General features: G+C 37.9%; 1 protein-coding gene across 2 annotated transcripts in view; it reads left to right on the top strand.

Moving 5' to 3' along the window:
- Nucleotides 1-13,649, top strand: part of LOC139979658 (uncharacterized) — a 29,292-nt gene extending 15,643 nt beyond the window's left edge. The window contains exons 16-26 of one of the 2 annotated variants that reach the window (XM_071990670.1): nucleotides 352-384; nucleotides 1,033-1,273; nucleotides 1,553-1,737; nucleotides 3,668-3,741; nucleotides 4,856-4,990; nucleotides 6,258-6,488; nucleotides 7,298-7,438; nucleotides 8,496-8,695; nucleotides 8,946-9,146; nucleotides 10,042-10,170; nucleotides 10,966-13,649. In XM_071990670.1, the coding sequence (XP_071846771.1) occupies nucleotides 352-384; nucleotides 1,033-1,273; nucleotides 1,553-1,737; nucleotides 3,668-3,741; nucleotides 4,856-4,990; nucleotides 6,258-6,488; nucleotides 7,298-7,438; nucleotides 8,496-8,695; nucleotides 8,946-9,146; nucleotides 10,042-10,170; nucleotides 10,966-11,160 (1,765 nt within the window). In that variant the 3' untranslated portion in view covers nucleotides 11,161-13,649. Of the gene's footprint in view, nucleotides 1-351; nucleotides 385-1,032; nucleotides 1,274-1,552; nucleotides 1,738-3,667; nucleotides 3,742-4,852; nucleotides 4,991-6,257; nucleotides 6,489-7,297; nucleotides 7,439-8,495; nucleotides 8,696-8,945; nucleotides 9,147-10,041; nucleotides 10,171-10,965 lie in introns of both variants that reach the window. The other variant, XM_071990669.1, reaches the window with a different exon arrangement.
- Nucleotides 13,650-26,957: the final 13,308 nt, after the last annotated feature.

The raw sequence follows: 26,957 nt of genomic DNA, 5'->3' as shown, positions 1-26,957 counted from the left end.
CTATTCATACAATTGATACAAAACTAATTTGCCAACTGTAACCTGTGATGTCATCTTACAGTATTTAGAGCTGGATTGTGGAGACAAGGTTTGTGGAATGAGAGAAGTATGATCCATGTCCCTTTGTATGATAATTAATGCTTTGATTACAGCAACCTTACTAGATTCTTTTGATTACTTCTGCTCCTTCTATTAAACATAGGAACATCTCAACATCATTTCTGTGTTTTAATATGTTTTTTTTTTATATCATATTTATGTTGATCATGCTGGAAGAATAATTCTTATTATACTTATGAACAAGTACTTCAGGTGTAAATATTCTAACTTTTTGTTCATTCTTTGCAACAGGTTTTACTTAGGATGCTTGCAGAATGCACAAAGGTAAACTATTATGTAACTTCACAAATCACCCACATTGCCCCTACTGCAGTGTCTTGACTCATATCCACACTACAATCTGTAATTACTAATCATGTATATTTTCTCGCCTACAATTGGGTTGCAAATTGTTGTTTGTTCAAATAGTGCATAATATCCTGGCCCTTATAACAGATATATATGGTAAATATGTTAATCTTACTTAGTGCTTTAATATGCATCTACTGCCATCGATTGAGCAGCTGCTTGCTTTGTTTGGTCATCAGTTTTACAATGCTGAGATAACAACTGGTCCAATGAAGACACCTTGACCCCTCCAATCACCTCCCTCATGCAAGCTTTTTCTCCCACGTTAAGGTTAATGAAGAGTGATTATTGAATTTGATTTGCTTCTCAACATTTCATTGACGAGATGCTTTTCAGGATCGTTTTAATCACTTGCAAAGATTAAAACTGAACACAAATTGCAAAATTTCAAAAGGTTTGACTTTGACTTCAATATTTGAATGAAAGTTTGTGTGTCAAGCTCTTGAACTATATTATTATGTGATTTTATGACAGGATAATGTCAAAGCAATTAAAAAAGGCAACTCAGATAACTGTTGTTAGAAGCAATGAGAGTGTAACTATGTCGTTGGTTATTGTTGTCAGGTACTTGAAGCAGTTGACAGATACTTTAAGTACTGAGACCAAGAGACCGGTCAAGATATCTCGTATAATGCCCGGTCAGCCCCCGCAGGTGATCCAAAACTCTGCAGTGCAACAGCAGCAGCAGGGTGCAGTGAAGGTCAAGACAGAGGTCAAGGACCCTTCAGAGAGGGGAGGCGGTGGAGCTGCAGGTAACAACATTCAAAGGAGTACCACCAGCAACAAAATCATTCATCTAACAGGGGTAAGAATTTCACAAGTTTTCATTTCATGCTCTTATGTGTGCATAATTTCAACTTTTCTTATTTGCATGTAGTATTTTAGTTAAAGACAATTCAGAAGAGTTTTTTTTTTTTTTAAGTTAGCTGATGAAAAGATTTTAGGATGGTTCGTGTTCTTATCATACCATTAGTTAATTAATGCCAGTTTGTCTGTTGTTCAGTGATGGGCATTGTGTATTACTAAATGCCGAAATATATCTGTTTAGAAGAAAAGTCTCCTAACATAGCTATTTCTCATTTAGGGTGGTGACAATGCAAGTCTTCATGATAGACGCTCACTCCAGTTGACTGTACCATTGAACAAAACTTTACACCAAGCTAGCAATCCACAGACGTCTCGGGAACAAGTGGCCAATTCGTCACCAATGGTCACCCTACAGACCAGTAATCACCAGATTGTACGCCAGCCACCGGCTTATCCACCGAGGTTAGTTCTCTGATTATGCTTGGCCAAGTAACAGCTAGATAGGGTGAACTCCTAATTACAGACCTCCCAGTGAAACCTTTAAAACCATATAATCTTTAAAAAACCTATATTGTAAAAACAGCTCTGTATTTTTCAAAAATACTGTTTAAAAATCTTTATTTTCATTTTAAGTTAAAAAAAAAATATTTTAAAGATTAGTTTAGAGTAGAAATAATTTTTTCAGTCATGCTAACCATTGGCCATTAAGTTTTTGTGGACAGCCAGGCATTTATTCATGCAGTGATACAAAACAGACTTACAAGCAACAGTTAGTGTAAGTCAGGTATTTTAAATAAGGGCCACAGATGATGTAAAATGGGAATAGATTGTGAGTATGTTTCAAATTAACTTCATTTTGGACCTTTAAATCTTTATTTTCATGTTTTGAAGCCTTTAAAAACCTTTATTTCTTCGTTTACAACCTTTATAAAAAACCTTTATTTTGCTTCTGGGAGGTCTGTTATTTTGACTACTTGGTTCATTTCAAATTTCACAGAGAGATGATAAAGTAGTAAATTGTGTTTGTGTACGTAACTCTTGTATTCAAAACGAATATGATGTAGTGTAAACATGGAAAATTGAAAAATCTCTCTTGAATGAAGAAAGTTGAACAAATACCTTGGTTACCATGACAATGCAGTATTAAACAGAAGAGGAATAACCTCTAGAAGAGAATATGCTATCCCGTAGGGCCCGTAACTGTCCCTTGTAACACAGCTGACACTGTTATCAGGTATTGTTCTTTAATAGGTGTATTTTAAACTTGGAAATCAGAAGTTACAAAGCTGTGAATATAGAAGTATTTCATTGCTTAGATCTATTGGGTTGTAGTGTTAGGACTACATGAAGTGTGTGTAATCTACTGTATGTGTAACACCTGTCTGTATTGTCAGTGATGTTCACACTTGATCTCTAAATGTTACAGTTACCAACCAGAGAATACAATGGCTTAGATCTATTGGGTTGCAGTGTTAGGACTACATGGAGTGTGTGTTTTATCTACTGTTTGTGTAACACCTGTCTGTATTGCCAGTGATGTTCACACTTGATCTCTAAATGTTAGTTACCAACTAGAGAATACAATGGCTTAGATCTATTGGGTTGCAGTGTTAGGACTACATGGAGTGTGTGTAATCTACTGTATGTGTAACACCTGTCTGTATTGTCAGTGATGTTCACACTTGATCTCTAAATGTTACAGTTACCAACCAGAGAATACAATGGCTTAGATCTATTGGGTTGCAGTGTTAGGACTACATGGAGTGTGTGTTTTATCTACTGTATGTGTAACACCTGTCTGTATTGTCAGTGATGTTCACACTTGATCTCTGAATGTTAGTTACCAACTAGAGAATACAATGGCTTAGATCTATTGGGTTGCAGTGTTAGGACTACATGGAGTGTGTGTTTTATCTACTGTTTGTGTAACACCTGTCTGTATTGCCAGTGATGTTCACACTTGATCTCTAAATGTTAGTTACCAACTAGAGAATACAATGGCTTAGATCTATTGGGTTGCAGTGTTAGGACTACATGGAGTGTGTGTAATCTACTGTATGTGTAACACCTGTCTGTATTGTCAGTGATGTTCACACTTGATCTCTAAATGTTATAGTTACCAACCAGAGAATACAATGGCTTAGATCTATTGGGTTGCAGTGTTAGGACTACATGGATTGTGTGTTTTATCTACTGTATGTGTAACACCTGTCTGTATTGCCAGTGATGTTCACACTTGATCTCTAAATGTTAGTTACCAACCAGAGAATACAATGGCTTAGATCTATTGGGTTGTAGTGTTAGGACTACATGGAATGTGTGTAATCTACTGTATGTGTAACACCTGTCTGTATTGTCAGTGATGTTCACACTTGATCTCTGAATGTTACAGTTACCAACCAGAGAATACTATGGCAGCATCGCCTTCATCTACCGGCAGTTCATCAGTACCAACGACACCAACAGGTGAGAATTATTACTATACAATGCTATCGTCTCTCATGATTTAAGAGAGCGATCTCTGTTCAGTTAATGTGCTCCATCATTGCCTTCTATCAGAATGACAGGCACTGTGTTGTCAACTAAAAATCTGGCTTTAATTTTCACTATAGTAGTCAAGTTAATAATGTCGATCTAATCTAATCTGATCTAATCGAGTTGGATTATAGTTCACAGACTGGTCTGAAGTGGTTCTCTGGCATGCCAGGTAGTCTGAGACCAAAGTGTCTTGTGGAACAAGCTAACCACCCTTCAGTTACACAAAGCACAAACAGTTTACTAGCAACTCATAGAATTATCAACAGAGAAGCTCATATTGTAAGTCAACAAATATTTAAAGAAAACAACAAATATTTAAAGAAAAACTTGCTTTGTTCTCCCGTTCCTCTGTCTCTCTTGACTACTTTTGAGACCAGCACCTCGCCTATAAATGTCTACAAGTGTGCAGTTTGTGATTAAATTTAAGAATTTAATTGATGTTTCAAAACTTGTGGTTTGTTTGTGATTAGATGTTCCTTGTGTTAATGTTTATTATATATATTTATCTATTATTAGCATGTCTAGGTTTGGTGATATCTGTTGTTTATTTTGTGTTTTGGTTTTTTTATTATCAGTGAGTGACTGGCATACTGTAGTTCAAGTTTCTTTCTCCTTCAAGGTATTTTTCAGTCACACATATACACAGCTATTTTGAACTACATCTACAGGTTGTAGGTGGGTAGGGGGGGTGGGGAGGGGGGAGGGTGGGGGGGGTAGTGGAATGAGAGAGAGAGAAGAGGCAGGCTGACAGTCCCTCTATAAAAGATAAAACTGAGAGGAAATGAAGATGACCCAAACAGATTTACTCAATGTAAACAGCTTCCTTTTTTTAGGGTGCCTCTTGCCCACTGCTGCCTTACCCCAAAACAAAAGTTCTTCCAAGAGAAATCTATGACTTCCCAAGCTGGTTTGGACCGTAGATGTCAGAAGAGGATAAGAGAGACTTGATGGTGATGTTAGTCTATTCTTGTATGCGATGTTTTAGTGTTATCAGTGGCTATTGTACTCATGCATGCAATGTTATCTTTTGTCCTGACAGTAGTAAGACTTGCTACACAACCCTCTTCTGTAGTTCATCATACGTCAGCGGTCTCCTCGCCTAGTTTACCGACTCAACCGGTACCTCCCTACCCACACAGGAGGATCACCATCCCTAAAGCAAAGACGTCCTTCCAAGGTGACGTCCATGGTTTTATTTCTTTCCATCGTTTTCCTTTTCATTCCATGTTCAATGGTTTTATGTGGTTTGGTCTTTATATTGTTGTAGTTGTACTGCTGTAAAACCTCTTTTGATATTTTTCATTATTTTCAGCTAGCAACGAAATGTCATGCTTAAAATATGAACTTATATCTGCTGGTAGCATCTTTTAAAGAGAAGTGACAATAAAAAAAAAACAGACTGTGTGGTCTCTTACCATGTTGTCTATTTGTGTAAGATGCACAATGACTGGACGTTCGTTTCAGTCCTCTGTTTCTCACGAAATAAGAACTTTGGGTGTAATGAAACCCAAATGTTGCCATTGTGTTCCATGTGTGTGTGTGTGTGTGATGCCAATTACAGAATGTAGAAAACTGCCACTTCATTTTAATTTGAGAATTTAAACTAGGACAATGGATTTCTCTGTTCAGACTATGAGCATCATTTCTTCAGTGTTGCATGTTCAGGGATGTGCCCACGCTGGGCAGCCCCGCCCAGCTCTAAAAATTACCGCCCAGCACTGTCTTACAAATCGTGAATCCCGCCCAGCACTATTTTCATCTAAAATCCCGACATTCCTAACAATATATCAACATAAATTGGGCCTAGCCTATGCCAAAATCATACAGACTAACAATGCATCAGTTACACATGCGAGAAACATTACTTACGGCTCTCAATCGGTCCCTTGTAAAATTTCTTTGAAACAAACTAATAACTTTTACCTGGTACGTAATATATTTCACTAAAAAAAATTTAAAAATGTAAATTGTTAGCAAAAATAGTACTTGTGTATGTGCTTAAAAAGCTACACAAGTGCATTTGGCATCTGAGCACTTCAAAAATCCAAAAATAAGAGGGAAACCCCTCCCCCTTAGACCCCTCCCCTAGTACGGCGATCAGTACACCCGGCACTCAGGAAATCCTGGGCACATCCCTGCATGTTCAAAGTATATGCTGTAGATTATTCATAGCAAGGTGAGGTGAATCAAAGAGGGGAAGGGGTTTTAGTTCTTTGTTGTTACGTTGTTTATGCACATTAGATCGAAATAGTGAAATGGTTTCTATGGTGAAAGATTTATTCGTAGAATAATTATATGTTAAAGTGTTTTCATTTTGAAGATGTGTTCTTCACTTCCTTTCTACATTCTCTTTCTTCCTTTCTTAAAATTTGCAGTTTTTCAAAAGATGCTTTTGATTGACATTTTCAGCAGCTCAATTGTCTGTTTTTGTTTTGTTTTTGTAGGTTCGATGGGTCCTCCCACCACCCCTTTATCTTCGTCCACCCTTACTGTCAATGCTAGCGGTGCTACTGCCATACAAGCTACAGACCTCTCACAGTTTAGCGGCCTCCAGATCTTACAAGAGGCTACCGGTGATAATTCCGATGGTAGGCAGACCGTCTCTTTGAATTTGACAGTCCCAGGTGGTTTGACTGTACCGATTAGTCTTGGTTTGGTCTCCGCTGCTCAAACAGGTAAAACTACATCCTATCTACTGTACCTGAATTATTTATCCTTTTCATGGACTGCTGCTATGTGTTTTATTTGGGTCAGTGCAACTTGTTTATGGCATCAGAATATCTGGGATAGATTCTCTGTGTCAAAGGAACACAATTTCATTTTGATATTTTGTTAGACTGTTGAAAGATGCTGCTATCATTCCTGTCTGTGTTTCCATACCATTTTTAACTTCCTGAGAAAATTACTAAAAATACTAAGTACTACTTACACTTTAATTGGATAAGGTTCATTTTAACTAAAGAGATGTATGTAGTTAAATTGAGTTGGTTGCTTTAAATTGGGGAATTATTGTGAACTCACAAGACACACAATTTTGTGTCGCTCAAACTTTTAATGTGTCATATTGTTACGTACGCAAAATTTATGCCCAATGTCATAATGCCAGCATTAAATTGATTTTGTTCGGGTTCTTGTTTTTGCCCTGAACGGTGAAACATTGTGACACAGGATTGGAGCAAATCCAATACAAAAAGCAGGTTTAAGTGAATGACAATTGATTACAAATATCATCTTCGGTTCATAGATGTAATGAATTCTAGGCATTAGAGGCTTAAGTGTTTGTTTATACTTTAAAGCGAAGTTATAATGTAATAATTATCTCAAATTGGTCCCTACCATAGTTTTTCATGAGCTGATGATTGGTATGTGGTACTCATAAGCAGGAACCTTGCTGTAGCTTGCACAGAACTAACAGGACTAATTTTGTTGTGATTTCCCCACCCCTCCCCAACCCCCCTCCTCCTCCTCCCTCCTCCTCTTTCAGGTGGCCTGGTATCTATTCAAAGGTCTGTCAGTAGCTCCTCCAACACAGCAGCTGTCACCACCAGTAGCTCCCGAGGCAGGACCACGACTCACATCCTACCCAACCAGACTGGGATGCTGACAGGAGCCATTAACATAATAGGTAAATACAGTATGTTAAAGCACTACGGACGTCAAGACAATTTGCCCCATATTCACAGGAGCCATTAACATAATAGGTAAATACAGTATGTTAAAGCACTATGGACGTCAAGACAATTTGCCCCCTATTCAGTTCATTTGTTGTGTTTTATAATGTCATTCAAAATCTGTTGAAATTTTTTGTAAACTCTTTTCATTTCCATATTTGAAGTTTTGATAACTATGGGAAACTCATTAAATATGTGCAAACTATGACGTAGAGTGTTGCTCTCATCAAAATGTCTTATTTTGGTCCTTGATATAAAATTAACCCCTAATAAAATCACAAATATATCATTTGATGTTCCTCTTTTCAAAGTAAGAACACAATGAAATATTTCAACAAATCGCCTTAGGCCACGGACCTTTGTTCAGTGTCCTTGAAATCAAAGGTGGTGAAAACAGAGGGATCACGTAACAGAAAATTAGGCAGTCACTCCTTTTTTACAAAATCCATGGGCATAATCGGCTAATGTTTATTCATAAAGATAATTAGAATTAAGAAAAGACTGGTCAAACTTTGATGGATTTGATAGGAGTTGCAGCTATTTTCATGATTTCCAATGCCTATCAGAGTGATTAGGACAGTGTTGTTCATAGGTGTCTGTAGACCTTTAATAAAAGAACACTAACTGTAGTAGCTTAGAGACTATGGATCCATACTGGATGTATGTTTGATATACTTTACTGAAATGTTCTCTGAGTTTTACGTGGTTGTTGGGGAATCAGTATCCGACAAGTTGTATTGACAATGTTGTCATGGTACATGGTCTTTATCGGAAGGGAGTGGGTTCTGAAAAAGACTAAATCACCACTAAGATAAAAGGGAATATGGTTGACTTCACTTTGAATCCTTTGTCAAGATAGCCCCCATACCCCTTCCCATCCCCTGCCCTACTCTATTGCCTGACAACCCGACTTTGAAATCAAGTACATTACGAGCATGCTAAGAAAACAAGCCTCAGATATATTCATGAAGATTCAGCACCATTTAGTGGATGTTTTTTTTTCTACCATAGGTGGGTCTAATATTATGACCAGTAACCCCCAATGTTCCCAGGCAGTGATAACCAACACCCCTGTGAACCTGACTACCAGCCAAGCAGCACAATTAACTGGTCAGGTAACCATGACACAAGCTAAACTGGCTCAGATAATGGCTAGCCTCAAAGGAGTGTCCACCAAACAAGGCAACCAAGCTCAGGTTTCTCTATTACCGGTAGGTGAAAGATAAACAAGAACAGGTTGGCTTTGGGGGGAGGGGGTTTTGAGGGGGGGTGGTAGGACTGAAAATTCAGGGATATGGTGACAGTTGCTCAGCTAGGACTTGGTAGTAGTTGGATGCATTTGAGTGACTCACACTACTTTTAGAACCCACTTTATTGAAGAGCACTCACTTGAAAGTAACCACACAAAGTTGCCAATTTGATTAAAGTTTCAGAAAATAATACCGTAATTATTTCTTGTAGGGACAACATCAAGCAGTGCTCTACAATACGACTGTCCAACAACGACCGCAGCAAGTATCAGCAGCCACCCTACAACAGTTACTTCAGTTACAACAGCAGCAACAACAGCAACATCAACAACAGCAACAACAACAACAGCAGACACAACAACAGCAGCAGCCAGCACCAAACATCACCATTACACAAGACCAACTAGCTCAGGTAATCCAACTTGCTGTAAAAGTCAGTTAAAACATTATATGTGAGAGGTGGTCCTTGAATGTGACCCAGACACCATCCTTGGAAGCAATAAGAATTCCATCAATTTGTCTTGTTCAGTCTTCAGTAACTTGGAACTTAGTTTCTGTTAGAAATGATACCATTGTCAATGACTATACTTGCACTCTATACTAGCTTACCCCATATTAAAGTCAATTTACAACAACCCTTTGAACACTTAAAAAAAAATGGGTTGAGACTCTCGACATTTTAAGACGATTCTGACAAATTTGTTTTATTCTGTTCCTGTCATTGTCATGAGTTGTGGCAGTAAAGTCAGGTGGTTTCAGGGTAAGACACCTTGTAGGTTTATTGTTACATGATAGGTAGCTCTGTATTAAGTTATTGGTATTTGGAATGTCATGTTATTAACTGGTTATTACTTATTTTCTTTTGCTAGATTCTTTATTGTTAGAAACCACCTTTGGTCATCTTGTAGTTTATCATGTTTGAATGTTGGGTCACTAAATTCCATACTTCTCTTGGATCTATCAATGCCCTGTTTTACATGTAAAGGATGGAACAAAGGAGGGAGTCTGGGCCCCTCTTGTGAAATTGTTTGGCACTTAGCTACAAACATAATTTTCATCATAAGAAGGTAAACTTTCAAAAACTTTGTAGCATGCTTTACACACGTGCATTCCTTGCCTTTCATCAGTTTGGCCTTAGGCACCGCTTTGTCGGTACTTGTCTCATTCCCTTAACCCTCCACCCCCCCCCCCCCCCTTACCCTTTCAATAAATCCTGGATCTGCCACTGCATGCTATTTTTGATGTTACTGTTGATTGTGTTGTCTTCAATGGTTATCTTATGATTAGTTTTCTTTATATCATTCTAGGCTACTTCGGGGTCACCATTGAGGGTCAGAGAAATGTTGGCAGAGAAGAATAGTCCCACTGATTCCACCCAGTCTTCAGAAACTGCTGTGACATCAACCAACATGCTGTCTCAGTTCACCCAACTACAGGTAATTTAAATTCTTTATAGGAATCAAACTGTTTTCAAATTTCTGTATGATCGTTCAAGGTATCTCCAACCTCTCTGGACATTCCACGTCAGCTCAGTCAGTTACAAATAAAACATTAATTTCAGGAATCATTAGTTTTGCCTCAGTCCATTCAACTACAGGTTAAGTTTTCATTTCAGGGATTCAACTTTACTGAGAGAAAACCGCTTCAATAGACACAAAGACAGATAAACCATAAGAGATTATTAAGAGTTCTAATCAAGTGTTATGATTGACACTGAACCTAGCACCACTGGATATGCTGTAAATTGAGTGAATGAGTTGTTGTTACTGAAAGCAATAAAAGTCAAAACCTGATATGTAAACCAGTTGTCCTTTGTAAGAGAGATGTAGGGAAGGGTATTGTATGGGAGTAAGATGAGAAAACTGCAAACAATGTAACTTCTTCTATTCTTTACATAGTGAAACCACATTCATTCTGTGCAAAGTGAAACCACTTTCATTCCTAACATAGTGAAACCACTTTCATTCTAGGCATAGTGAAACCTTTTTCATTGTGTGAAACCACTTCTATTCCTTACAAAGTGAAACCACTTTCATAACTTACAAAGTGAAACCATCTAGGCATAGTGAAACCACTTCTATTCCTTACAGAGTGAAACCACTTCTATTCTTTACATAGTGAAACCACTTCCATTCCTTGAGTAGCTATGTCACTTGTACATCTTGTTAAACTCTGTAGTGATTTTACACATTGTGAATGCTTTATAATGATGTTATTAATTTACCTTGCAGGGACTGCAGTCTGGAATCCAACCTATTTCCATTGTACCTCAGCAAACTCTGAGTCACCAACAGTTACAAGCACAGCTGGCATACCGTAAACAACAGCAGCAGCAGCTGTTACATGCTCAACAACGACAGCAAGCAAGCCAACAAGCAGCGGCAAAAAGCAAGGCCAAGAAATCAAAAGTGCCGCTCCTGAAATAATCAGCGCTTGAAAAGAAGTTTCACGGGCCTCTGGTGACTTAAAACCAAGAATGATATTAAAGCAACGTTTGAGTTGACTTTGGTTAATGTTTGATTCAACTTGATGAAAGTCTCATAATGCAGTGTTAATTAAGCTGGACAAAGAAAAGTATGCAATACCAGCCAGGAGTTTGCTTGTTTTCATCAGATTTGTAAAAGTATCAAATAGTGACTGGGGGAAGCTTTGAGAAACAATCGCTGAATGAGAAACTTTTGAGAAACAGCCGTTGAAGTTGAACAGAATGTTCAGTCAGTTAAAAACATCTGATTCGATCAGTCGGAATCGTTATCTTAGTCTGAAGAATTCTCAATGTGTTTGCTGAAGTTTCAGACTAATCTGTGTATCTTAAACAGAAGAAAAAAATGTCTTCCTGCTTAATAACCATATTAAGTTGACTTGATATTTATTTGTACTAGTAAAAGTTATTTACTTCTGGTATATGCAGGAACTAACGTACAAACTTTGCAGGTATTTAAGTGTGGTTAAACGTGCAATTTAGAATATGAAGTGAGTTCACATATTGAATAATATAATTCGAAGAGTCAAAGACTAGAGTGTGTGTTTATGGGAGACAAATATATACATCGCTAACCAATGTGCAGGATCAGATGCAGTATTAAACTATACTCCAAGTTATGTATCTATACGGATTCAAACACAATTGATCTACATCAATCAATGGTGTGTGTAGGATCAAGTAGGCTATACTCCAGGTTATGTATCTATATGGATTCAAGCACAATTGATCTACATGAATCAATGTGTGTGTAGTATCAAGTAGACTGTACTCCAGCTTGTTTATAATATGGTCCATAAAAAATTGATATTGAGAGGTTTTGGTACTAACTTAGTACAATGCCAAAGCAATGCACAAATCTCAAATACTGTGTTGAAATGAAAGTTAAAATTCTGTAGCATGGTAAGGATGTAATAAAAATGAGACACAAATTGTATTGAAATTATATTATTTTGCTTTTTGATGAACCGTTGAAGAATTCTACCGCATTATTCTAGTTTACACTTGGAAACTTAACAACAGATTGTTGCATAAGGCAACAGCTTTTGGTACGAAGACTTTTGTAATGTTACAATACAAATAATTTAACACTGTCAAGGGTTATTTCATTATGCCCATATTCATTCTTATTCTACAATAATTGGTATGCAAAGTAAGTAATAAACAAAGGTAGAAGTAATATCTTCCAGGGAGTATATTGACTCAAATGTAACCGTTTATTGAAGAAGCAAAATGTAAATTGACTAAAACAGCTCAAATATGGACTACGTTGATTTGATAAGAATGACGAAAATAGGATCAGAATATGCATCCAGTTAAATATCAAGTTAACATGAGGCACCTTTGGACTTCTATAAGCGCAATACTAACCAAGAAGCAGTGATTCATGTTAAAGTCTTTGTTTAGTTTTCAGTTACCTTGAGATTTCTTATTATAAGTTATTCTGTAGAAACCTGCAGATTCATTAAGTCTTTTATTTTAAAAAGAAAATGGATACATACTATTATTATTTTTTCAAAACTTATGAGAAAAATCTGTGATGAAACACAGAAAATGTTTTACTATTTGTACTCTGTTTTTGAGATGTATTTCTTAGGATGCAGTTTTAATTGTAAATAAAACTGTCTTTGAATTCATATTTCCCTTGATTTATCAATGGTCATTCGTTGAAGGGGGGGGGGAGGGGTGGGAGGAGGGGGGAGGGGAGAGAGATTGGGTAGAGTTTATGTACCTTATACAGTGAGGTACAATACTACAATTATTTGATGCACTTTTGGATACTTTATCAACTATGATATATATTTTTTTGTCCAATGGAAAGAAAGTAAATATAATCCCTTTATTCTTTCTAGACCTCTGGACCTTTCTTGTTGTAGGTACTATGTTTGTGTAAAGTACATAGTAGGACTGCGTTTCAACCGTTACATGGAAAATTAATGAGGAGAAATTAATTGGGTGATGAGTAAAAATTACTAATTCATCACCATAATTTACAAAATACCAAGAATTAGCAGATGAAAACAATAGGTACCTTCACCACGCATATTAGCCTGGCGAGGACACCTTTCACAATTCACAGTTGTCTCGAACCTAAGAACGATACCATAAGCAGAAATTTGTTTTTTAAGAAAATTTATTAAAATTAATCTTCCAAATCTGAGGCAGAAATATATTCATTGTGTAAAAGGGATGTGGGCCTGACGTTCGATCCTAACAAATTTCACACACTGTGTTGACAGACAGGAATTTTTGTTAATATTTCCTTTCAGGAACAATGATTTTTTAACTCATATCACAGACAGTGCAAACATGGTGGTAACATAAGATCAAATTTGCATATTCTGTTTAGGTCTTAGTACAATGCACATAGTCTTAAAAGATGAAAAATTTCCCAGTTAAACTGAATGAAGAATTTGTGATTCATAATTAACATCATCATTGTCAAAGTCTCTGTTGTCTTCTGGTTAAACAGACTATGCACAGCATATTTAATATGAAAATGTTGCCCTTTTTGTTATCTTCCATTTGAGTAAACATTCATTGCATTCAATTGCAAACATTTATCGCAGTGATTTTTTAAAGAAACCAAATTTGTACCAAATTTGCATCTAGCACAGATTTGCATCTGGCAACACTGTCTTGTTATTGCTGATGACCACCATAGGGGCTTAATAAGACCACAATTTTCTCTAATGGACAGAGGCACCTTCCTTATTTTATTCTCACTGGTACCCAATTCAGAGCAAACATCATGCTTTCACTTGTAGAGCTGCATAATATCTAATTGTGAAGGTAGAAGAGGCCCTGTATAGCCCAGATGAACAAGCATCATGCCACATATTCAAGAAACTGATCTAGGCTGGTAAAAGTGTTGTATAGGATCAAATAACATTGTGACATAAAAAAAAATTGTACTTTATGCTATATTCATCCTGAAGTTAGGAACAAGATTGATGAATATGTGGCACAAGGAATTATATCACTACCCTGCCATTGATAAGAAAGACACTTGAGCAATTTGTCTATAATGAGCTTTGTCCTGACTCCAATCCTCTGAAACATGACAGGTGCTATTTCCCCACAAACAGAACAATAAGAAACTACATACAGCTGGCACTATGTAAAGGCAGGTTTTCACAATTTGACCAGCTCAATCTAGAAGAAAAAGTGAAGGCATGGCAAAGTGAAGACAACCGAGATTGTTTTTTTCTTCGCAAGTGCACAGACAAGCCAAAATGTTGAGCAAATCCACACAGCAAGAGGTTCCTAGTTTGTTTCTTGGTCAATGCACCTGTGTTATGTCCTTTTGCAAAGCACTTATTATCTCTTTGCCGACAAAGTTGGTGAAGAGGGGACATTACATCGTTACTGTTCATCTGTTTATTTTTCTGTTGGTCCATTTGTCTCTCTGCATGTTCACACGTTAGCCATCCCTCTGTATGTAAATCTGTCAGATCAAACTCCACAAAGCGTCTGGAAAAGAAGCAAAGAAAAACAATAGTGTCAATAGAATAAGAGTAGAAATATAATAGACTTTAATCATATTTTATTCTGATTTGGTAAATAGGTAAGCCTTATTTGGTGTCAATGGGGAAAAAGTTAAGCATGTTTCTTTTAGAAGCTTATGTCAAACTAAAGTAAAGGCTGGGTGTGTTGAAGTGCAATAGAGTGAGCAGTGGCGTAGGAAGGTACTTTTGAGTGGGGGGGGGGGGCTGAAGACTGATGGCTGGCCCGGGGGAGGGGTCTAAGGGGAGGGGGTGTCCCCCTCCCCATTGGAATTTTTTTGCATTTCCAGGTAGCCTCAGATGCAGTTTGGTGCAATATAGCACACTTCAACACCCACTCCATTTTGTAAACTTAATTTTGTATTTTCACCAGGCCTTAGATGCAATTTGGTGCTCCAAATGAGATTTTTTTCTCTTTTGGAAATGAAAAAGGGGTTTTCTGACTTGCGAAGCGGGGGGGGGGGGGGGGCGGAATGATACTTCCGCCCCTCCACATTTTTCACTGGGGGGGGGGGGGCTGGCGCCCCCAGCCCCCCCGGTTCCTACGCCCTTGAGAGTGAGTAAAGGTTGTATTTATGGTTGGACTGACTAAATGGTTAGGAAGTATATTTGGTTGATCAGTGGATGGCAAAAGGTGGGTGGGGTTAGAAGGTGAATGAATGGAGGTATGTGGATGGTGTGTTAGATAAATTAGGTATGGCAGATTAATGGGGCATGTTGCGGAATAAAGAATGTGAGATGAATGGAGCATGGGAAGTGAATGAAAGATGACTTGGTATTACATTCTGAGAGTTTCACTGAGGTTAGTGTCAAGGTGTTTCGACAACACAGCTTGTTGAGGCTAGTTTCAAGGTGTTTCGACAACAAAACTTGGTATTGCATTCTGAGGGTTTCACTGAGATAAGTATCAAGGTGTTCGTCAACGCAGCAAGTTGAGGCTAGTTTCAAGGTGTTTCGAAAACACAGCTTGTTTAGCCAAGTTTCAAGGTGTTTCGACAACAAAACTTGGTATTGCATGTTGAGGGTTTCACTGAGGTTAGTGTCAAGGTGTTTCGACAACACAGCTAGTTGAGGCCGGCTTCAGATTCGTAATCAGAGTGTCGCGAACTACCAGAAAAGATACACATTTATCGCCTTTGCGCCCTCTTATGACACTTTTTTCGCTCAGTTTGCAACTTCAGATGAACAATAGAAAAGCGAAAAACTTTTAGGGACAACAAAAGATTTTAATCCTTTGTTCGTCGTAAAGTTTTTCGCTCTTACTTTTTTTGAGGTGAAAAAAACTTGTTGTCGCAAAGTCGATAAATGTGGATCTTTTCTGGTAGTTCGCGACACGCTGATTACGAATCTGAACTTTATTTTGGAATTGGGTACCAAAAAGAGGTACTTTTTTCACTTTTCAGACAAAACACCTATTTTTCGCGCAAATAAAAATTGCCAAAAATTGACCCAAAATCGATTTCGCCCAAAAGACGTAACGGGGAGTAATCGATGCTCAGGAGCCCAAATCTGCAACTCCCAGGTCCATATCTGCTTCCGTTCGGGAGATACGTGGTCCCAAAGTACAAGATAGAAATACGTGACTGTTCTTTATAAGTGCAAAATTTGGAAAACCCCCTCTTTTCAGCCCCCTCTCTTGTCCTCTCTGAAACACCCATCGACATTAAAATTAGACGTGAAGTAGAAGACACTCTTGTCTTTGTTATACACCAATTTCGTGTAATTATCTGACCGGGAAAGGCTTTTTGTTTATATCATATCTATTTGCGCCAAAAATAGGTGTTTTGTCATGCAAAGTTAAAAAAAGTACCTCAATTTGGTACCCAATTCCAAAATAAAGTTCAGATTCGTAATCAGAGTGTCGCGAACTACCAGAAAAGATACACATTTATCGCCTTTGCGCCCTCTTATGACACTTTTTTCGCTCAGTTTGCAACTTCAGATGAACAATAGAAAAGCGAAAAACTTTTAGGGACAACAAAAGATTTTAATCCTTTGTTCGTCGTAAAGTTTTTCGCTCTTACTTTTTTTGAGGTGAAAAAAACTTGTTGTCGCAAAGTCGATAAATGTGGATCTTTTCTGGTAGTTCGCGACACGCTGATTACGAATCTGAACTTTATTTTGGAATTGGGTACCAAAAAGAGGTACTTTTTTCACTTTTCAGACAAAACACCTATTTTTCGCGCAAATAAAAATTGCCAAAAATTGACCCAAAATCGATTTCGCCCAAAAGACGTAACGGGGAGTAATCGATGCTCAGGAGCCCAAATCTGCAACTCCCAGGTCCATATCTGCTTCCGTTCGGGAGATACGTGGTCCCAAAGTACAAAGATAGAAATACGTGACTGTTCTTTATAAGTGCAAAATTTGGAAAACCCCCTCTTTTCAGCCCCCTCTCTTGTCCTCTCTGAAACACCCATCGACATTAAAATTAGACGTGAAGTAGAAGACACTCTTGTCTTTGTTATACACCAATTTCGTGTAATTATCTGACCGGGAAAGGCTTTTTGTTTATATCATATCTATTTGCGCCAAAAATAGGTGTTTTGTCATGCAAAGTTAAAAAAAGTACCTCAATTTGGTACCCAATTCCAAAATAAAGTTCAGATTCGTAATCAGAGTGTCGCGAACTACCAGAAAAGATACACATTTATCGCCTTTGCGCCCTCTTATGACACTTTTTTCGCTCAGTTTGCAACTTCAGATGAACAATAGAAAAGCGAAAAACTTTTAGGGACAACAAAAGATTTTAATCCTTTGTTCGTCGTAAAAGTTTTTCGCTCTTACTTTTTTTGAGGTGAAAAAAACTTGTTGTCGCAAAGTCGATAAATGTGGATCTTTTCTGGTAGTTCGCGACACGCTGATTACGAATCTGAACTTTATTTTGGAATTGGGTACCAAAAAGAGGTACTTTTTTCACTTTTCAGACAAAACACCTATTTTTCGCGCAAATAAAAATTGCCAAAAATTGACCCAAAATCGATTTCGCCCAAAAGACGTAACGGGGAGTAATCGATGCTCAGGAGCCCAAATCTGCAACTCCCAGGTCCATATCTGCTTCCGTTCGGGAGATACGTGGTCCCAAAGTACAAGATAGAAATACGTGACTGTTCTTTATAAGTGCAAAATTTGGAAAACCCCCTCTTTTCAGCCCCCTCTCTTGTCCTCTCTGAAACACCCATCGACATTAAAATTAGACGTGAAGTAGAAGACACTCTTGTCTTTGTTATACACCAATTTCGTGTAATTATCTGACCGGGAAAGGCTTTTTGTTTATATCATATCTATTTGCGCCAAAAATAGGTGTTTTGTCATGCAAAGTTAAAAAAAGTACCTCAATTTGGTACCCAATTCCAAAATAAAGTTCAGATTCGTAATCAGAGTGTCGCGAACTACCAGAAAAGATACACATTTATCGCCTTTGCGCCCTCTTATGACACTTTTTTCGCTCAGTTTGCAACTTCAGATGAACAATAGAAAAGCGAAAAACTTTTAGGGACAACAAAAGATTTTAATCCTTTGTTCGTCGTAAAGTTTTTCGCTCTTACTTTTTTTGAGGTGAAAAAAACTTGTTGTCGCAAAGTCGATAAATGTGGATCTTTTCTGGTAGTTCGCGACACGCTGATTACGAATCTGAACTTTATTTTGGAATTGGGTACCAAAAAGAGGTACTTTTTTCACTTTTCAGACAAAACACCTATTTTTCGCGCAAATAAAAATTGCCAAAAATTGACCCAAAATCGATTTCGCCCAAAAGACGTAACGGGGAGTAATCGATGCTCAGGAGCCCAAATCTGCAACTCCCAGGTCCATATCTGCTTCCGTTCGGGAGATACGTGGTCCCAAAGTACAAAGATAGAAATACGTGACTGTTCTTTATAAGTGCAAAATTTGGAAAACCCCCTCTTTTCAGCCCCCTCTCTTGTCCTCTCTGAAACACCCATCGACATTAAAATTAGACGTGAAGTAGAAGACACTCTTGTCTTTGTTATACACCAATTTCGTGTAATTATCTGACCGGGAAAGGCTTTTTGTTTATATCATATCTATTTGCGCCAAAAATAGGTGTTTTGTCATGCAAAGTTAAAAAAAGTACCTCAATTTGGTACCCAATTCCAAAATAAAGTTCAGATTCGTAATCAGAGTGTCGCGAACTACCAGAAAAGATACACATTTATCGCCTTTGCGCCCTCTTATGACACTTTTTTCGCTCAGTTTGCAACTTCAGATGAACAATAGAAAAGCGAAAAACTTTTAGGGACAACAAAAGATTTTAATCCTTTGTTCGTCGTAAAAGTTTTTCGCTCTTACTTTTTTTGAGGTGAAAAAAACTTGTTGTCGCAAAGTCGATAAATGTGGATCTTTTCTGGTAGTTCGCGACACGCTGATTACGAATCTGAACTTTATTTTGGAATTGGGTACCAAAAAGAGGTACTTTTTTCACTTTTCAGACAAAACACCTATTTTTCGCGCAAATAAAAATTGCCAAAAATTGACCCAAAATCGATTTCGCCCAAAAGACGTAACGGGGAGTAATCGATGCTCAGGAGCCCAAATCTGCAACTCCCAGGTCCATATCTGCTTCCGTTCGGGAGATACGTGGTCCCAAAGTACAAGATAGAAATACGTGACTGTTCTTTATAAGTGCAAAATTTGGAAAACCCCCTCTTTTCAGCCCCCTCTCTTGTCCTCTCTGAAACACCCATCGACATTAAAATTAGACGTGAAGTAGAAGACACTCTTGTCTTTGTTATACACCAATTTCGTGTAATTATCTGACCGGGAAAGGCTTTTTGTTTATATCATATCTATTTGCGCCAAAAATAGGTGTTTTGTCATGCAAAGTTAAAAAAAGTACCTCAATTTGGTACCCAATTCCAAAATAAAGTTCAGATTCGTAATCAGAGTGTCGCGAACTACCAGAAAAGATACACATTTATCGCCTTTGCGCCCTCTTATGACACTTTTTTCGCTCAGTTTGCAACTTCAGATGAACAATAGAAAAGCGAAAAACTTTTAGGGACAACAAAAGATTTTAATCCTTTGTTCGTCGTAAAGTTTTTCGCTCTTACTTTTTTTGAGGTGAAAAAAACTTGTTGTCGCAAAGTCGATAAATGTGGATCTTTTCTGGTAGTTCGCGACACGCTGATTACGAATCTGAACTTTATTTTGGAATTGGGTACCAAAAAGAGGTACTTTTTTCACTTTTCAGACAAAACACCTATTTTTCGCGCAAATAAAAATTGCCAAAAATTGACCCAAAATCGATTTCGCCCAAAAGACGTAACGGGGAGTAATCGATGCTCAGGAGCCCAAATCTGCAACTCCCAGGTCCATATCTGCTTCCGTTCGGGAGATACGTGGTCCCAAAGTACAAGATAGAAATACGTGACTGTTCTTTATAAGTGCAAAATTTGGAAAACCCCCTCTTTTCAGCCCCCTCTCTTGTCCTCTCTGAAACACCCATCGACATTAAAATTAGACGTGAAGTAGAAGACACTCTTGTCTTTGTTATACACCAATTTCGTGTAATTATCTGACCGGGAAAGGCTTTTTGTTTATATCATATCTATTTGCGCCAAAAATAGGTGTTTTGTCATGCAAAGTTAAAAAAAGTACCTCAATTTGGTACCCAATTCCAAAATAAAGTTCAGATTCGTAATCAGAGTGTCGCGAACTACCAGAAAAGATACACATTTATCGCCTTTGCGCCCTCTTATGACACTTTTTTCGCTCAGTTTGCAACTTCAGATGAACAATAGAAAAGCGAAAAACTTTTAGGGACAACAAAAGATTTTAATCCTTTGTTCGTCGTAAAGTTTTTCGCTCTTACTTTTTTTGAGGTGAAAAAAACTTGTTGTCGCAAAGTCGATAAATGTGGATCTTTTCTGGTAGTTCGCGACACGCTGATTACGAATCTGAACTTTATTTTGGAATTGGGTACCAAAAAGAGGTACTTTTTTCACTTTTCAGACAAAACACCTATTTTTCGCGCAAATAAAAATTGCCAAAAATTGACCCAAAATCGATTTCGCCCAAAAGACGTAACGGGGAGTAATCGATGCTCAGGAGCCCAAATCTGCAACTCCCAGGTCCATATCTGCTTCCGTTCGGGAGATACGTGGTCCCAAAGTACAAAGATAGAAATACGTGACTGTTCTTTATAAGTGCAAAATTTGGAAAACCCCCTCTTTTCAGCCCCCTCTCTTGTCCTCTCTGAAACACCCATCGACATTAAAATTAGACGTGAAGTAGAAGACACTCTTGTCTTTGTTATACACCAATTTCGTGTAATTATCTGACCGGGAAAGGCTTTTTGTTTATATCATATCTATTTGCGCCAAAAATAGGTGTTTTGTCATGCAAAGTTAAAAAAAGTACCTCAATTTGGTACCCAATTCCAAAATAAAGTTCAGATTCGTAATCAGAGTGTCGCGAACTACCAGAAAAGATACACATTTATCGCCTTTGCGCCCTCTTATGACACTTTTTTCGCTCAGTTTGCAACTTCAGATGAACAATAGAAAAGCGAAAAACTTTTAGGGACAACAAAAGATTTTAATCCTTTGTTCGTCGTAAAAGTTTTTCGCTCTTACTTTTTTTGAGGTGAAAAAAACTTGTTGTCGCAAAGTCGATAAATGTGGATCTTTTCTGGTAGTTCGCGACACGCTGATTACGAATCTGAACTTTATTTTGGAATTGGGTACCAAAAAGAGGTACTTTTTTCACTTTTCAGACAAAACACCTATTTTTCGCGCAAATAAAAATTGCCAAAAATTGACCCAAAATCGATTTCGCCCAAAAGACGTAACGGGGAGTAATCGATGCTCAGGAGCCCAAATCTGCAACTCCCAGGTCCATATCTGCTTCCGTTCGGGAGATACGTGGTCCCAAAGTACAAGATAGAAATACGTGACTGTTCTTTATAAGTGCAAAATTTGGAAAACCCCCTCTTTTCAGCCCCCTCTCTTGTCCTCTCTGAACACCCATCGACATTAAAATTAGACGTGAAGTAGAAGACACTCTTGTCTTTGTTATACACCAATTTCGTGTAATTATCTGACCGGGAAAGGCTTTTTGTTTATATCATATCTATTTGCGCCAAAAATAGGTGTTTTGTCATGCAAAGTTAAAAAAAGTACCTCAATTTGGTACCCAATTCCAAAATATAGTTCAGATTCGTAATCAGAGTGTCGCGAACTACCAGAAAAGATACACATTTATCGCCTTTGCGCCCTCTTATGACACTTTTTTCGCTCAGTTTGCAACTTCAGATGAACAATAGAAAAGCGAAAAACTTTTAGGGACAACAAAAGATTTTAATCCTTTGTTCGTCGTAAAAGTTTTTCGCTCTTACTTTTTTTGAGGTGAAAAAAACTTGTTGTCGCAAAGTCGATAAATGTGGATCTTTTCTGGTAGTTCGCGACACGCTGATTACGAATCTGAACTTTATTTTGGAATTGGGTACCAAAAAGAGGTACTTTTTTCACTTTTCAGACAAAACACCTATTTTTCGCGCAAATAAAAATTGCCAAAAATTGACCCAAAATCGATTTCGCCCAAAAGACGTAACGGGGAGTAATCGATGCTCAGGAGCCCAAATCTGCAACTCCCAGGTCCATATCTGCTTCCGTTCGGGAGATACGTGGTCCCAAAGTACAAGATAGAAATACGTGACTGTTCTTTATAAGTGCAAAATTTGGAAAACCCCCTCTTTTCAGCCCCCTCTCTTGTCCTCTCTGAAACACCCATCGACATTAAAATTAGACGTGAAGTAGAAGACACTCTTGTCTTTGTTATACACCAATTTCGTGTAATTATCTGACCGGGAAAGGCTTTTTGTTTATATCATATCTATTTGCGCCAAAAATAGGTGTTTTGTCATGCAAAGTTAAAAAAAGTACCTCAATTTGGTACCCAATTCCAAAATAAAGTTCAGATTCGTAATCAGAGTGTCGCGAACTACCAGAAAAGATACACATTTATTGCCTTTGCGCCCTCTTATGACACTTTCTTCGCTCAGTTTGCAACTTCAGATGAACAATAGAAAAGCGAAAAACTTTTAGGGACAACAAAAGATTTTAATCCTTTGTTCGTCGTAAAAGTTTTTCGCTCTTACTTTTTTTGAGGTGAAAAAAACTTGTTGTCGCAAAGTCGATAAATGTGGATCTTTTCTGGTAGTTCGCGACACGCTGATTACGAATCTGAACTTTATTTTGGAATTGGGTACCAAAAAGAGGTACTTTTTTCACTTTTCAGACAAAACACCTATTTTTCGCGCAAATAAAAATTGCCAAAAATTGACCCAAAATCGATTTCGCCCAAAAGACGTAACGGGGAGTAATCGATGCTCAGGAGCCCAAATCTGCAACTCCCAGGTCCATATCTGCTTCCGTTCGGGAGATACGTGGTCCCAAAGTACAAGATAGAAATACGTGACTGTTCTTTATAAGTGCAAAATTTGGAAAACCCCCTCTTTTCAGCCCCCTCTCTTGTCCTCTCTGAAACACCCATCGACATTAAAATTAGACGTGAAGTAGAAGACACTCTTGTCTTTGTTATACACCAATTTCGTGTAATTATCTGACCGGGAAAGGCTTTTTGTTTATATCATATCTATTTGCGCCAAAAATAGGTGTTTTGTCATGCAAAGTTAAAAAAAGTACCTCAATTTGGTACCCAATTCCAAAATAAAGTTCAGATTCGTAATCAGAGTGTCGCGAACTACCAGAAAAGATACACATTTATCGCCTTTGCGCCCTCTTATGACACTTTTTTCGCTCAGTTTGCAACTTCAGATGAACAATAGAAAAGCGAAAAACTTTTAGGGACAACAAAAGATTTTAATCCTTTGTTCGTCGTAAAAGTTTTTCGCTCTTACTTTTTTTGAGGTGAAAAAAACTTGTTGTCGCAAAGTCGATAAATGTGGATCTTTTCTGGTAGTTCGCGACACGCTGATTACGAATCTGAACTTTATTTTGGAATTGGGTACCAAAAAGAGGTACTTTTTTCACTTTTCAGACAAAACACCTATTTTTCGCGCAAATAAAAATTGCCAAAAATTGACCCAAAATCGATTTCGCCCAAAAGACGTAACGGGGAGTAATCGATGCTCAGGAGCCCAAATCTGCAACTCCCAGGTCCATATCTGCTTCCGTTCGGGAGATACGTGGTCCCAAAGTACAAGATAGAAATACGTGACTGTTCTTTATAAGTGCAAAATTTGGAAAACCCCCTCTTTTCAGCCCCCTCTCTTGTCCTCTCTGAACACCCATCGACATTAAAATTAGACGTGAAGTAGAAGACACTCTTGTCTTTGTTATACACCAATTTCGTGTAATTATCTGACCGGGAAAGGCTTTTTGTTTATATCATATCTATTTGCGCCAAAAATAGGTGTTTTGTCATGCAAAGTTAAAAAAAGTACCTCAATTTGGTACCCAATTCCAAAATATAGTTCAGATTCGTAATCAGAGTGTCGCGAACTACCAGAAAAGATACACATTTATCGCCTTTGCGCCCTCTTATGACACTTTTTTCGCTCAGTTTGCAACTTCAGATGAACAATAGAAAAGCGAAAAACTTTTAGGGACAACAAAAGATTTTAATCCTTTGTTCGTCGTAAAAGTTTTTCGCTCTTACTTTTTTTGAGGTGAAAAAAACTTGTTGTCGCAAAGTCGATAAATGTGGATCTTTTCTGGTAGTTCGCGACACGCTGATTACGAATCTGAACTTTATTTTGGAATTGGGTACCAAAAAGAGGTACTTTTTTCACTTTTCAGACAAAACACCTATTTTTCGCGCAAATAAAAATTGCCAAAAATTGACCCAAAATCGATTTCGCCCAAAAGACGTAACGGGGAGTAATCGATGCTCAGGAGCCCAAATCTGCAACTCCCAGGTCCATATCTGCTTCCGTTCGGGAGATACGTGGTCCCAAAGTACAAGATAGAAATACGTGACTGTTCTTTATAAGTGCAAAATTTGGAAAACCCCCTCTTTTCAGCCCCCTCTCTTGTCCTCTCTGAAACACCCATCGACATTAAAATTAGACGTGAAGTAGAAGACACTCTTGTCTTTGTTATACACCAATTTCGTGTAATTATCTGACCGGGAAAGGCTTTTTGTTTATATCATATCTATTTGCGCCAAAAATAGGTGTTTTGTCATGCAAAGTTAAAAAAAGTACCTCAATTTGGTACCCAATTCCAAAATAAAGTTCAGATTCGTAATCAGAGTGTCGCGAACTACCAGAAAAGATACACATTTATCGCCTTTGCGCCCTCTTATGACACTTTTTTCGCTCAGTTTGCAACTTCAGATGAACAATAGAAAAGCGAAAAACTTTTAGGGACAACAAAAGATTTTAATCCTTTGTTCGTCGTAAAAGTTTTTCGCTCTTACTTTTTTTGAGGTGAAAAAAACTTGTTGTCGCAAAGTCGATAAATGTGGATCTTTTCTGGTAGTTCGCGACACGCTGATTACGAATCTGAACTTTATTTTGGAATTGGGTACCAAAAAGAGGTACTTTTTTCACTTTTCAGACAAAACACCTATTTTTCGCGCAAATAAAAATTGCCAAAAATTGACCCAAAATCGATTTCGCCCAAAAGACGTAACGGGGAGTAATCGATGCTCAGGAGCCCAAATCTGCAACTCCCAGGTCCATATCTGCTTCCGTTCGGGAGATACGTGGTCCCAAAGTACAAGATAGAAATACGTGACTGTTCTTTATAAGTGCAAAATTTGGAAAACCCCCTCTTTTCAGCCCCCTCTCTTGTCCTCTCTGAACACCCATCGACATTAAAATTAGACGTGAAGTAGAAGACACTCTTGTCTTTGTTATACACCAATTTCGTGTAATTATCTGACCGGGAAAGGCTTTTTGTTTATATCATATCTATTTGCGCCAAAAATAGGTGTTTTGTCATGCAAAGTTAAAAAAAGTACCTCAATTTGGTACCCAATTCCAAAATATAGTTCAGATTCGTAATCAGAGTGTCGCGAACTACCAGAAAAGATACACATTTATCGCCTTTGCGCCCTCTTATGACACTTTTTTCGCTCAGTTTGCAACTTCAGATGAACAATAGAAAAGCGAAAAACTTTTAGGGACAACAAAAGATTTTAATCCTTTGTTCGTCGTAAAAGTTTTTCGCTCTTACTTTTTTTGAGGTGAAAAAAACTTGTTGTCGCAAAGTCGATAAATGTGGATCTTTTCTGGTAGTTCGCGACACGCTGATTACGAATCTGAACTTTATTTTGGAATTGGGTACCAAAAAGAGGTACTTTTTTCACTTTTCAGACAAAACACCTATTTTTCGCGCAAATAAAAATTGCCAAAAATTGACCCAAAATCGATTTCGCCCAAAAGACGTAACGGGGAGTAATCGATGCTCAGGAGCCCAAATCTGCAACTCCCAGGTCCATATCTGCTTCCGTTCGGGAGATACGTGGTCCCAAAGTACAAGATAGAAATACGTGACTGTTCTTTATAAGTGCAAAATTTGGAAAACCCCCTCTTTTCAGCCCCCTCTCTTGTCCTCTCTGAAACACCCATCGACATTAAAATTAGACGTGAAGTAGAAGACACTCTTGTCTTTGTTATACACCAATTTCGTGTAATTATCTGACCGGGAAAGGCTTTTTGTTTATATCATATCTATTTGCGCCAAAAATAGGTGTTTTGTCATGCAAAGTTAAAAAAAGTACCTCAATTTGGTACCCAATTCCAAAATAAAGTTCAGATTCGTAATCAGAGTGTCGCGAACTACCAGAAAAGATACACATTTATCGCCTTTGCGCCCTCTTATGACACTTTTTTCGCTCAGTTTGCAACTTCAGATGAACAATAGAAAAGCGAAAAACTTTTAGGGACAACAAAAGATTTTAATCCTTTGTTCGTCGTAAAAGTTTTTCGCTCTTACTTTTTTTGAGGTGAAAAAAACTTGTTGTCGCAAAGTCGATAAATGTGGATCTTTTCTGGTAGTTCGCGACACGCTGATTACGAATCTGAACTTTATTTTGGAATTGGGTACCAAAAAGAGGTACTTTTTTCACTTTTCAGACAAAACACCTATTTTTCGCGCAAATAAAAATTGCCAAAAATTGACCCAAAATCGATTTCGCCCAAAAGACGTAACGGGGAGTAATCGATGCTCAGGAGCCCAAATCTGCAACTCCCAGGTCCATATCTGCTTCCGTTCGGGAGATACGTGGTCCCAAAGTACAAGAT

The sequence above is a fragment of the Apostichopus japonicus genome, chromosome 14 (genome assembly GCF_037975245.1).
Source record: "Apostichopus japonicus isolate 1M-3 chromosome 14, ASM3797524v1, whole genome shotgun sequence".
In the NCBI taxonomy this organism is placed as follows: domain Eukaryota; kingdom Metazoa; phylum Echinodermata; class Holothuroidea; order Aspidochirotida; family Stichopodidae; genus Apostichopus; species Apostichopus japonicus.
The sequence above is the reverse complement of the archived record's forward strand: the minus strand, read 5'-3'. Positions and strand labels throughout refer to the sequence as shown.